Source organism: Aricia agestis, chromosome 17, assembly GCF_905147365.1.
Source record: "Aricia agestis chromosome 17, ilAriAges1.1, whole genome shotgun sequence".
Lineage (NCBI taxonomy): Eukaryota > Metazoa > Arthropoda > Insecta > Lepidoptera > Lycaenidae > Aricia > Aricia agestis.
In genome coordinates, this window is record NC_056422.1 from 8143983 (window position 1) to 8159030 (window position 15048).

General features: G+C 35.0%; 1 protein-coding gene across 1 annotated transcript in view; it reads left to right on the forward strand.

Moving 5' to 3' along the window:
• The window catches only part of LOC121735673, a 23122-nt gene continuing 8074 nt past the window's right edge, over window positions 1-15048 (forward strand). The window contains exons 1-6 of the mRNA XM_042126575.1: window positions 1-199; window positions 463-539; window positions 9352-9582; window positions 10469-10631; window positions 11257-11395; window positions 14373-14585. Coding sequence (XP_041982509.1) covers window positions 1-199; window positions 463-539; window positions 9352-9582; window positions 10469-10631; window positions 11257-11395; window positions 14373-14585 — 1022 coding nt within the window. The remainder of the gene's footprint in view (window positions 200-462; window positions 540-9351; window positions 9583-10468; window positions 10632-11256; window positions 11396-14372; window positions 14586-15048) is intronic.

The window sequence follows — 15048 nt, forward strand, 5'->3', positions numbered from 1 at the left end:
ATGGCCTCCAAAGAAAATGAAGATATATTATGTAACGAAAATGAGAGGCCAACAACTTTTGTGATCCAAAGATTCAATAAAAATGATGTACTAAAAGGAAAATCATTGACATGTTTTAACAGCATTGTAAAAATATGGACTGATTTCCTTACAAGAAAAAACTATGTCCCTGTGCAAAATTTAAGCGATATAGTAAAAGGTTTAAGTAATCCTTTATTTACTTTTAGTTTATATATTATGTTATTGTGTGATTAATATAGATATAACATAGATAAATAATATAGATGTAAATTCATTCCCCATTTTGTATGATTTAAATTTTATTCATACAAACCAAGATATTTCTCGAGAATCAACAGGGATTATATTATATTGTGTATACTTGTTTATAATATATTGTGTATACTTTACTAGAATATGTACATTATCCGGTGTTGTATAACGTATGTGTATTGATTTTAGATCTGAAACTACCTGCCAGTATTTTGAAAAACTTATTAGACCCTACTGAAGATTCGGAAGACATAATAACAAAATCGGTAATTTAATAAGCAATAGCAATGTCGTAGCCCCTAGACGAGCAATGTCATTGCGCAATTATTACCCATCTAGGGTTGATATTGAACATTGGTCGCCTTCAATCTAATTATCAAATAAAATGTTCAATATAAAATTGAAGCGTGATATTGACCATACAATTGATCGTCCAGGGACCGGCTACAAGACTAATAAAAGTGACCGACTTGTCTACGCGAGACAGACTATCCTGAAGGATAGCGCGCTTACTTGGACGAAGATGAATACTTATTACTTATCTATTTCTTAGTTTTACTCGAATAGTTTTGAGCACGGGATTTTGTCGTAGAGCACTTTTCTTCTTCTCTTAGAACTTCTCCCCAGCGACCAATGGTCACGGGTAGATTTTGGCTGACAGACAGACCACGGCCGTTGGAAAGTAGCCGAAACATCGAAAACAATAAAAGTGTTCCGCGACAACATCCTGACGGATGTAAAGTATAAAAATGTAAACTTTCACACTATAAAATTGCTTTTTAGCCGACATCAAAAAAGGTAGTTATCGTTTATGTTATGCCCAGTTTTCGTTTATGTTAGTCTATACTCTATATCAGCGTTTGAACAAAATATGTGCCAAATTTCAAAAGCGTATGTATGTTTGAATGTATGTATGTATGTATGTATGTATGTATGTATGTATGTATGTATGTATGTATGTATGTATGTATGTATGTATGTATGTATGTATGTATGTATGTATGTATGTATGTATGTATGTATGTATGTATGTATGTATGTATGTGTGTCTTTTTGTGTTTGTGTTCGCATATCTTTGGATCTACTTGTCCGATTTAAGTAATTATTTTTTGTTGTAATAGTAATGGGGTTGGCATTTGAATCACGCATTATAGGTAGAGAGGAGGGAACGGTGGCATTTTATAGGGGTTAGTTACCCCTTTCAAATGACACCTGATTTGTGTCTAGGAAATACATAGTTTTTTTTAAATACGTGTTTGAAGTTACGAGTGACGGAACGTAATTTTTTGTTAACATGTCCATAATATTAATTTTTCACTATAGTTACGTTTTGTTTTACACGTAATTTGTTGTAAAATGTATTTAAGTGTCATAAATATAAGAACAGTATACAATTCTTAGGTAATTAATTACAGCAATATATCCCTCCGAACCCAACCAAGTCGTATTGACGACTTGGTTGGGTTAGGTTAGATGGCTAAGGCGGGAGCTTCGCTGCGCTACGCTCCCGCCTTAGCCATCGTGGTTATTTCTTTGTGAACCACCCATAAAAAGGAGCCCCGCGTAGCGGGGCTCCGTCGACTGATAATTAATTGAAGCCAGTTGATATAATATTATATCTAAGTATAAAAATATAGGCGGTGCAATTAAACCTTTAGTTAGTTTGCCAGGGTGCAAATAAGTGCTATAATTTGTAACAAATGGGCGATAGGGCATTGCATTCCCGCAGATGCCCGCAGCGTCGGAGCTGTTTATTTACCATATAACCTTCTTTGAACCGAGTTTGCCCACACCCAAAAAAGACTAATTTTGTCGTAAGTCCACTAATTTGGTTGTATTATTGAACATAACCTCAAAAACTAAAAAAAAATTTTCGTAGTAACTACTGATATCCTAACTTTAGGGAAGGGGTAGGGGGGTCCCCCCTAGCCCCCCTCCCCTCCCCCCTCCTCTCCCGCCCCCTCCCTATAATGCGTAATTCAAATGCAACCCCTAGTAATGGTTCAACTTAAGGAACACTGCAAGTTTTATCAAAATCAGTTCAGTAGTTTTTGAAATAGACAATTTTAACTCTGAATTACTATAAATTTTGAAATTGGTTTTATCTTTTTAAAATACTATTATAAAAAACGGGGTTTAAGCGGCTTCCCTTACTATATATTATGGCAAAGTGGCAAAATATGGAGTATTAAAGATGATAAACTTGGCTCTCAACATAAATATTAAAAGTAAATAACGGCCTGAGCATTGTAGCGCTTGTGAGACTAATATTATGAATTTTTTATGGCGGAAATGACTACCGAATGTGTTTACATCAAACATGTTAACACCTTTTTCGCATCGCAGCTTGGAATCGAGATTATCCGAGAATTATCTTTACTAACTTATATCATAAATGGGAAAATCTGTGTATGTCTATTATCTTTGTAATTAAGTTTTTATATGCAGATTCTTTGAGCGCCACAAATATGTACCTAAGTAGCAAAGTTTTTCGCACGCAATAAACGTGAAAGTTGTAGAAATAATTTAATAAAAGCACGTGATTTCTAAATAGTTGCAGGAACAGATTTTACGTGAGCACTTAACTTATTTTGTAGCAATAAAAATACCAGTGTTCTTCCCCGTAGACTGTTCTGTATCTACATTTCAAAATAGGTATTTTAATGCGGATCCTTCTCCCATAACGTATTTTAATTTAATTTATACGTGGTAGAGCCATGCTTCGGCACGAATGGGCCGGCTCGACCGGAGAAATACCACGTCCTCACAGAAAACCGGCGTGAAACAGCGCTTGCGCTGTGTTTCGCCGAGTGAGTGAGTTTACCGGAGGCCCAATCCCCTATCCTATCCCCTTCCCTACCCTCCCCTATTCCCTTCCCTTCCCATCCCTACCCTCCCCTATTCCCTTAACTTCCCATCCCTACCCTCCCCTATCACCCTATTCCCTCTTAAAAGGCCGGCAACGCACCTGCAGCTCTTCTGATGCTGCGCGTGTCCATGGGCGACGGAAGTTGCTTCCCATCAGGTGACCCGTTTGATCGTTTGCCCCCTTATTTCATTAAAAAAAACCATAATGACGAACGATGTGAATAACCATGTGAAGATCGTTTTGTCGGCATACATTCTTTCCAAAACTTCTCAAAATACTGGAATAGGTCAGGTTTTGTCGTATCCTGTATAGTGAACAGCGTAATAAAAGCCGAAAGGCGAAGTATTTTCTGAAATACTGTATGAAAGGAAGCCTCGACAACGCCTGACAAATGATTTCGACTCTTTAAGGCGTGAGCTGTTTATATTCCGTCGAATAATAAATGTGCTATAAGTAAACACCCTTTATGTTGTGCCCATACAAATTATTGTACCATACTTCATTGTAGGAGCTTATTTTGCTTCGCTTATTTCTTATATGAAATAAACACAATACAAAATATACTTATGCCCTTTATAATAAACGAGCTTTTGCCCGCGGCTTCGCTCGCGTTAAGAAGTATTATTATATACAAACTTTCATCCCCTATTGAACCCCTTGGGGTTGGAATTGATCAAAATCCTTTCTTAGCGAATGCCTGCGTCATAACCTTTACTTGCATGCCAAATTTCAGCCCGATCCGTCTAGTGGTTTGGGCTGTGCGTTGATAGATCACTATGTCAATCAGTCAGTCACCTTTGAGTTTTATATATAGATATAGCTATTTCCTTTAAAAATGCTTTTACTTTTATATAATTTGGTTCATAACAAGCACTAAGGTCGTGGGCGTATTTCTGAAGGCGCACTTCTTAGCAATTTGACAAAAAACATCAAAGGTACGCTAAGTGATGAGGGTCGAAAATTCTCGCCCTATTAAATAACACGTTTTGTACGCTCATCTACATTCTACGATATATTATATTAAATGAAATATACATAAGTTGGTTTATATTGATTTTGTTTTATAGCAACTAGTAAGATTGTAGTAGGCACAGATATAGAGTAAATCACAGGTAAAGACATACTTTTATCCCGATAAATATACTTTTTCCAAAGTATTATTTTCTTACATAACAATATGCTACGTTGCGAAAGATCGTTTAAAGTTCAGAGTAAGGTATTTTTTTTAAACGGGCTTTGGCCCATCACACATTCCCACCACTGTATCTCCTGTGTCGCCAGGATCGACAGCGGTATCCAACCACGAAAACCCTTTGATATGATCTCAGGGAGCCCGAGGGACATGCTAAAACTGTCTTGGGACCCGCAACGAAATTAATCAGAAGAAAATAGGAGGAGTAGGAAGAATTCCAATTTCCCTCCCCATACAAAGCGGGTGACAGCACAAAGTTGCAATGACCAAAAAGTCAGAGAACTTAAGGGGGAGCACCACGGAAATAAGGCTAATAATAATTGTGACTCCTGAGCAGAAGCCAAGTTAATATTGGAGTTTATTTTGTTTGACTGTCGCCAATAATAATTGTGATAAAAACGCTTGAAGGCACGGAAGTTCCTAGCACTGTCAACGAGATCTGTGTAGTAAGCAACTCCAGATTTACAATTTAGGTTATTCAGCATTGTAGTTCGTTCCTCTTGCCAAAGACTACACTCCCAAAGAACATGGCGGGCGGTCAGAGTAAGGTAGGTTAGTTAAAAACTATTACGTAAAAACGAATACATATTTAGATCTCAATAAAAATTGTTTCAAATTTTTTTTTCCAGAATCCCAAGTATCGCAAGTCGCAACGCTTGAAATTGTTGCACACATTAACAGTTTCTTATTTGTGTAAATGTAAAGTATACACACATAGGCATATTAGCATAAATATGTCATACGAATACAGTTAACTATGCAGTTAACATTTCTCTCTTCGTTGTGCAAACATGACAAAACTGCGATTACATTTAGTAAGAAAATCAGATAAAAGCCATGCAACAGCTGTGTCTCTGAAACAGGTCCTGACACCTGCGCCATGTTCTACTTTGCAACACTTTCACGAATCGCAAATGATCTTGTTTAACATCAGATGCTATCTACCTTACTACTAACTTTATTTTAAAAAGCATTCGTTGCAAAGTTGAGTCTTATTTAAAGACTTCTTAGTGAGTACAAAACGTTTATGCTTCACCCACATTAAAGATATTTTTAGAAAGTGTTTATGTGATTTTGATGTGATTACAATTTTGGCTATTTCGTTAAATTACATTCATTAAGTCACTGATAAATCAGCGGTACTATTTTTACTCATTAGTAAAAATAGTATCACTAATTTATAAAAATACTAGCTGTCCCGGTGAACTTCGTGTCACGTTAAAACCTTCCCTGGACTTCTACGAATATTTTAAGACTAAAATCAGCCCAATCCGTTCAGCCGTTTTCGAGTTTTAGCCCGACTAACACATTTGAAAATCTATTTTTATATATAAGATTGCTCCAACTACTTATGTAGTTCGTTTGTTCGTTAGTTATCAAGACGCTAAATCACGACTAACAAGTCTGAAAGTTTATAATAATTACTATTTACTACCTATTCTATCAGACTAAATAAAGATAAATGTTTGTAATTGTACATGTTTGCTATTACTTAACGCAATAACTAGTATATGTAACTCTAACTAGCTTATTTTGCTTTCTTATATTAGGCTTTGTAGCTAAAATAAAGGGATGCCAATTGTTAATTACTTTCGAAACTAAATTTCGCAGGTAGACCAATTATTTTATTTAAAACTGTTTCACGAATTTTTTAAAAATCACCATCAACTTTTGACATCTGACCATTGACATTTGACATCCCAGCAAAAAATTGTCAGATGCACTGCAGTCTTGACAGTTTTTTTTTCTTTTTTGCTTTCTTTTGGCTACAAAGGCAAAATTCCTGGCTGACATCATAATATTATGTACTATATTTATCTGCTTCTTCTACTTCTTTTTGTTAAATTAAAAAAAAATCACTGCTTTAAATGCTTATTATAATTATTTATTATAGTTTATTATATTTGTGTGCTGCTTATATTGGTGATTCTGCTGTGCTCTGATTTATTCTTGTTTAATAATTAGTTATGAATAGTTGTGGCTTATGCTTTATATTAGTAAAAATAGCTGGTAAGATTATGCTTCTGGTATTAAACTAGTGCTACTGCTTTAAATATTTTAAAACTATAATTATCTTTTTACTGCTTATATTCACAATACTAGTTTATTTTTAAGTTATTATTTTATAATTTATAATTAAGTAAATTAATCATAATATTGTTGGTTAATGAGTGAACCGGAAAGTGATGAGTTTGTCTCATGATCCTCTTCAGACGAATATTTGAGTGATGATACTCTAAACCTATCACTTAGATCCGCATTAAGTACATGTTTAGATACCTCCTTGAAATGTTTCAATGCCATTCACATAAATGCACAAAGTATTCCTGCGCATTACCCTGAACTTCTCACTTCCTTTTAATCAACAAACGCGCATGCCATTCTGGTCTCCGAGTCATGGTTAAAGCCTTGTCTACAATCTACAAGCTACTCTTTACCAGGTTTTACACTTATCAGAAATGATCGTGTTGGTAGGGGCGGCGGTGGCGTTGCTATTTATCTCAAATCTAATATTCCTTTTCATGTAGTAAGTGCCTCGCCACAGCCTGCCCCAGTCGACACGGCAGAATAAATAAATTATAGAGGTTGAACTACGTCATGCTAAATTAATTCTTGGTGTTTTTTATAGCCCATCACTTCTTATTAATTACTTTTCGTCTTTTGAATCTCTTTTGGAAAATTTCGCTTCGCTTTATGATCACACTATAATAATGGGCGACTTTAATACGTGTTTGATAAAAAATTATATCAGAGCCAAAAAGCTACGTTCAGTCGTTGAATCGTGTAATCTTAACATGTTACCTCTCAATGCAACACATAATATGCCTCAATGCAGCCCTTCTTTACTAGATTTAATTATTGTTTCCTCTGAAAATCTTGTTACAAATCATGGTCAACTTTCATCTCACACTTTTTCTTACCATGATCTCTTATACTTGTCGTACAATTTAAAACCACCAAAATTGAAACCTAAGGTTATTATGCAGCGTATTTTTAAAAGTATGGACTATGGACACAGAAGCTTTAAAGGCTGACGCGAAAGACATTGACTGGTCTGATTTGTGCATGGCGTCTTCAGTTGACGCTAAAGTTGAAATACTGACGCGAAATCTTGTTGCTATCTATGACAAACATGCACCTATTAGACCCATTAAACTGAAAGACCTTCCTAATGTCTGGCTAACCGATGACATAAAGGCTATGAAAAAGAAGACTCGTGCAAAACTTAGGCTAAAATTCAATCCATCCGCTGCAAACATTGAAAGATATAAGAGTTTACGTAACCAGTGTAACAGATTATATGTAGAGACGCACAAAGACGACATATTCATTTATCTGTCGAGAATGGAGACGCCAGTAAAGTTTGGAAATTTTTGAATTCGATGGGAGTTGGTAAAAGACGAGAGAATAGTTCCTTAAAAGCTGACGATGTAAATAATCTAATCAGTCACTTTTCCTTTAATACTGGCTATTATGATAATGCCGTCAAGCTTAAAACTCTACAGAGCCTATCTATAAACCCACCTACACTCATAAACGAACAGTTTGTCTTCAATGAATTTAAAATCCGTAATGTAAAGACCTCTGTGTTGTCCATCGCCTCAAATGCTGTTGGTGATGATTCTGTTAGCCGAAATATGATTCTTCCCATCCTTGAAATTATTCTTCCTATTATAACACATATCTTCAATTATTCTATATCTAGCGTAGTTTTTCCCTCTAAATGGAAGGATGCGTTAATAATACCAATCCCCAAAAAATCCAATCCTTGCAATTATTCAGACTACCGCCCAATATCTATTTTACCTTTTCTCTCGAAAGTTTTTGAAAAATTATTTTACCGCCAACTTAATGAATATATTAATGACAATTGCCTACTTAATAAGTATCAATCTGGGTTTAGGAGAATTCATAGCACGGTAACGGCACTAACAAAAATAACTGACGACATAAGACTGGCGATGGACAACAAGAAAGTTACTATTTTAGTTTTACTGGATTTTTCAAACACTGCATTTAGCTGTGTAGATTTTGATATCTTACTTCAGTTACTGGCCGTGTCTCTAAATTTATCCCCGTCTGCTGTGAATTGGTTATCCAGTTACCTCAAAGGACGTCGGCAAAGAATCAAAGTTGACGAACTACTTTCTAACTGGGCTTACACTTCTGCTGGCGTCCCCCAAGGCGTTGTGCTGTCCCCTCTACTTTTCTGTTTATTCATTAAAACGATCAGCAAAAAAATATTATCTTTTTATCACATGTACGCTGACGATTTTCAAATTTATGTTCACTCCAGCATTGAAAATTTGGCAGCTGCGATTACGCAATTAAATGAAGACCTGTCACACATTTGGGATTGGGCAAGGAATCACGGTCTACAGCTGAATCTTAATAAAACTCAAGCCATTTTGATTGGTAGCCAGGGCATGTTGCGCAGACTTGATCAGTCTGATATTCCTAATGTCGTGATGAATAACACAAAGATAAATTACTCTAATTCGGTTAAGAATCTGGGTGTGCTTTTCGATACAACTTTGTCCTGGTCATGTCAGATTGATTCGGTTTGTAAAAAAGTTTTTGCGGCTTCTGCGTCCCTAAAACGTCTTAAGAATCTACTACCTATACCAACTAAGGTTATGCTTGCTCAGACTTTACTGCTCTCAATTTTGGATTATGCTGACGTAAGTTACATAAATCTAACCGAAGAATAGCTAAACAGACTGGAACGTGTTCAAAACTTTTACATACGTTTCATTTTTGGACTACGCAAATACGACCATGTCTCGGAGTTCAGGACTAAATTGAAGTGGCTCCCGATCCGTTTCCGTAGGAATACTCATGTGCTGCATCTATTGTACAATGTGCTTTTTGACCCTATGGCTCCACCCTATCTCAAGGAGATATTTACATTCACGTCTGAGGATGAGAATGCTCGTCTAGCTTACAAACTAAATGTACGTTGGTACATTTAGTTTGTAAGCTATACTTTTTGATAATGAAATACGTTTTTTTACAGATCTACAGATATCTAACACTTAAAATAGACAAAATAAACTTGTGGGAGCATTTCTTCAACTTTCCTGAGCTGTATGATGAGTTTGATGTGGCTCATGTGGTACAGTGCGACGCGACTAACATTGACGATGGTGTACTGACGAGGGAGGTGGTAGCCAGATGCCTCAGCTGCCTTCACAAGTCCCCGCTCTCGGGAGTGTATACGTACATCAAATTGGATCTGGCAGCGAAGGTACCATCAGAGAAATTCCTGGCAGATCATCGTAATTTGGTAGAATTATCTCAACCTAATGTTAGTCGTGATCTGTCGTCTGGGTTTCACATTCCCCAACCGAATCATATAGGTCCGCCATCTACCTATTATTATCAAAGCCATTACTCATTAATAACACGTTAAAGAACATTACACACTATATTTTATTACTCCATAGTCCATTGGTTTCAAGCGTAGATCTTGACTCGGGGGCGTGGGTTCGATTTCTGCGTTAAAACATGTTTCCAAGTTTGGTTAGGACAAGGATTCTGGTCATTCAGAAATCGAGTCACAACTTCTATTGCTAAAATTATTTAAATAAAGCACCTCTCGTATTTCTTATTATTTTAGCATCGGTCCCTCAGCTCAGGGTAAAACTGTCTCAATATCGATTTTCAGACCAATGAACAAGGGTTTAAACAGAGTTGTTATAAGGTTGCAAATACATGAAGTATTATTATTTTAGTTGATTGAATATTATTACAGATTGCTTTATTACTAAATTCTCGAAATATAACTTTTCATTCCGAGAACTTAGTAATATTAATGAATAATGAGTATCCAATATCTATATTTATTATTAGAAATGATGTATCATTTATTTGAAACCTATAAAGCGACTATAATGTTTCTTATTATACAATAAGAAACATTATAGTCGCTTTATAGGTTAATTATAGTATTTATCACATTTAAATATATACAACATTTATACAAATGTTGTATATATTTAAATGTGATAAATAAAAATTGTAGTTCATATTATTACATTTAAAAGATTTGGTGGTATGTCTGTTTTATCGTAGAACCTAAAATATTACAAGAGGTATACTTACCATTAAATAATATACCAAACGTTTTACAGCGGCTACTGAATATAGACGTACTTCAGCACTACAAGTATCTAGTTTATCTGGATTTATCCTCGAACTGTCTAACTGAAGTAAAAGTTTTATCCCACTTGGTCTATCTGCAGCACCTCTCACTACACTCGAACAGTCTTGGAGCGGTCCTGGATTACGACATACGTAAGTGTTTCATAAACTTTAAAAGGCAGTATATTTCTATAAAATTTTCAAACTTGTTGCGGAGCGCATCGACGTAAAATATGTTTGTGGGGGTTGCAACATAGAGATAGGAAATAAATGTATTGTTTGTTCGTGATGTAGTAATAAAAGCCTAATCACTAATGTATAATCTTTGATACATTGCAAAAGCTAATAACAGGTTATGACCGCATGTGGACTAGCGTAAATATTTTTATTAATAAACAAGTTAGAGTTCGCTTTATTATGCATATTTTCATCAATATACCTGTAAACTGTTTTAATGTAAATTGGTCGATTTTACTTTGTTCATTTGTATTATATATGCAAAAACAGAAAGTTAGTATCATAGACTATTTTTTTATTCAGAACTAGCTGTCCCGTCAACGTTGTTTTGCCATAAGATGCTTTTCCACGGTTGGATTTTTATTTCTATAGACCTCACGGAGCCCGAGACCTTTCCAACGAATGCAAAACCATGGAAATCGGTTCGTGCGTTCTGGAGTTATAGCGTCAGGAAGGAAAACCCGACTTATTTCTATATATTCAAAATATGATATTGTTATAATACAGTACGTAGATGGTCAAACTTGTTAATACTTTACAGCACAGTGGCTGCTTACCGAAGTGTACTACGGGCATAACCACGTCACTGAGATTCGAGATTTGAGCCTCTTCTGGTCAATAACTGTACTGGATCTGTCGCACAATCATATTGAATACATCAATGGCCTTGAAAATTTACAGTAAGTGAAATATTACGTGATAATCTCAATGTATAATAATAAGAGAAATGGATTTATAGGTACTATCAGAGAAGTTGATTCCTACGCAGATGGGGGACCTAAGTAGTTTGGTCGCGTTACGTCAAACCCAGCCGACAGATCACAATAATAGGCTACTTGACCTATATTCAATTTAATTGAACAAATGCATATTTCTAGTAGAACTTGGCCAAGGAAAACGTATTTCACCCTTATCATCAAATAAAAGCTTATGATTGATAAATAAAGTCGATTTGAAGATATAATTTTATGAAAATATGATTTGTACTGACGAAAACGCTTTTGTGATACTTCCGATTTGGATGTGACGTCATCAGACTCGTAATTTATTAAATTTTATCTATCGCGCTCGTTGTATGTAAGTTTATTTGTACATAAATAATAAGAATAAGCCTAGTAGAAAGATTTGTAAAATATATTTTCTTGAATAATTCAAATAAAAATCAGTTTTAAATATTTTCTCCATTTATTGTAGACGGGAAATGAAATGGCCAAAACTTTTCTCCAAAAGTTTTCAACATTACAAATGATTTCTAATTTCTTATTTAATTATTTTATAATTTTTGGGCACTTTTAGACTTGTACACATAACACATAAAAAAATTCAATAAAGAAAGTATAAAATACAAAAAATATGACGTCACACTATGGCGGACAGTGTTGTGGACAGTGTTTTCGGCGCCATTTAAAAGCCATATTTTTCAATCAAGATTTTTATGGGTTTCTACTGTTTAAAATATTAAAATATTAGTTTTTTTTTTGTGAAAATGGATGATTAAGAAGCGATTAGCTTGAAAAAAAAAATAGGTCAAGTAGCCTATTCAATGTTAATTATTAACATTGAATTGACATGATCCGACCAAATGACGTTGGTCTGTCTACTGCCTAGAAATCAATTTCCTCGATGATGCATTGCGGGCCTACGTAATTTGGTCGGATTAAGTCAAGCCCAGGCGAAAATTAGCTGATCAGTACTTGACTTGACATGACTCAATCAAATAACGGAAGGTTCGCCATCTATCTACCTATGAATTCAATTTCTTGATAGTACATTTCGTGATGATTTTAAAATAAAATTCTTTGTCACACTAAGCACTTTACTAAGTATTTGTAATGTTTCACATTTCACTTGAAACTATATGACGTTGTTGCACTTTACACCATTTTATACAAATTACAAAAATAATAATCTATTTGTGAATATCGTCCTAAATTGGCAACACGATCATAACGTGTTTCTTGTCCGTAGAAAACAATTTATTATTAGATCCCCCGAATCAGAAGGCTCGACATAATGAATGGGGTCATCTAGGGTCGCCTCCTGTTTATTTCAGTACGATCTATTAATTATAAATTATTTTTAACATCATACTTTGACTTTTAGAAATTTGCTTTTAAATTCTTCCATTATTCTTTACAAATTAACTCTGTATTCTTCTGAAATTTGACCTTTCAGAAGAATACAGATTGGTCATAATACTATCATTATGACACCACTGTAGTGATTGTAGTGGACTTTAAACAAACACGGTGAAACGCGAGTTGGGCGTGACTGTCACTTTCAACATGTTACACAATGCTGAGTAACGCAGTACGGTGCGCGCCGGCCGATATAATTTATGACATAAGTACTACGTCAAAAGTATGAATTTCGAGATCACTTCTGCGGGGCTAAAATGGTCGCTTTGGAGAATCACACTAAGAATCATAAATATGATTCATTTTTTTAAATCACAAAATGCAAGTCTGCTTGCAATTCATGTCTACAACTCGACAAGTCTTTAAATGAACGCGTCGAAAAAAGGAACTAACGCTGCCATCATACAAAAACGTCATTTTTGACAGCTCCTTTACGAGCAGCGCCACCGCCCACGTTCATATTTAACCTTGTCGCACTGTAGTAATTCGTACTAATTTGACATTTGTCAGTTTGACAGTTTTGACAATTCATTTGCTGAATTGATTGAGAGGAATTGCTAAATGTGGCCATTTTAGCCCAGCTGAGTCGGCCTTAGGCTGCGTTTCCTCCTGAGCTGAGCGGAGATGTGTTGCGAGGAATGTGTTTTTGAGAACCAATAGCATCGCCGCGCTGAGCGATGTCATGGCAAGCTCACGTCAATGAAGCGATTCTATTGGTTTTCAAATACACATTCATCGCAATTCGCAACACAGCTCCGCTCAGCTCTGGTGGAAAGGCAGCCCTCTGATATAAGCCAAGAGGTGAACGCTCTCGTATCAAGTGAATTGACACGTAGCTCGTAGACGGCTACGGCGCTACGTCGTGCTACGCCGCTACGAGCCGCTACGCCGATTTACGAGCTAAAGCTAAAGCCCAGCTTAATGTTTTGTGCTTTATGTTTGTACGTGACTGCTACGTACGAGATTTTGTTTTTAATGTGCCTCTCGGATTTACTATTATAGTAGCCAGTTAAAGCTGCAGAATTTTTATCAGTTGAAAAGTTTTTTTTTTTATTGTAACAGTGACCTGTTTTCTTTTCATTTTAAAGTTTATGTAGTTTACTTTATCTTATATCTTTAAACGAGCAATTTTTATATGTATATATAAAAATTGCTCGTTTAAATAAAATCGAATAAAATGGCATTTTCTACAAATAATACCTAGATATATATATATATATATATATATATATATATATATATATATATATATATATATATATATATATATATATATATATATATATATATATATATATATATATATATATATATATATATATATATATATATATATATATATATATATATATATATATATATATATATATATATACCTAACTACTTAAGTATAGAGATACTTTGAGTCCCGATAAAGATTATTGAATAATTTTTATTCTGGAAAAATGTACGGTTCCCACGAAGTTTAGATCAATAACGTTACGGGTACATCTAGTATTTAACAAATTTTTCATTACAGGTTTCTAAGGCGTCTAGATTTATCTTACAACAAGATCAAAAAGCTAGAAAATCTCTCAAACTCCAAACTGCTGTGGCTAAATCTGTCCCACAACGATATCGCTAGTTTCGAGTGCGACGAAAAAAGAGGTCTGCATACACTCCACCAGCTGGAATATTTAAATGTGGACGATAACAGACTCGGAACGATGAAAGTGCTTTCTGGATGTGCGAGGTACTTTTAGAATAATCAAATAGCAAACCTAAAATACGAAAATTTTTGTAACTTGGTATAAAAAGTCAGGAAAAATGTATTAAGTAAATGTGTGCTTCCTCGATCGTAATGCCTAATAGCTTTGTCCACACTGTGCCTTTTTCTGTTCGTCAAGGGCATGCGTTATAGCGCAGTCAACAGCGAACGTAAAGCATGCCCGTGACGCTGAGCGTACCCAAAAAACAAAAATGACAATGTTGGCGTTGCGTTTCTTGACGCATTCAATTATTGAATACGCCAAAACGAAAGTTGAATGAAAGAAGATCTAGGAATCATTTTCAGAAAATGTCATTTTATTCGTGTTTTATCGATAATCGATAAACTGAAAAATATGACTCTTCCTGACATCTATTGGCGAATAATAAGACTATTTTGTGAGCAAATAATTGTTTTGACGACCAGCAGATTATATTAAGTAACACGA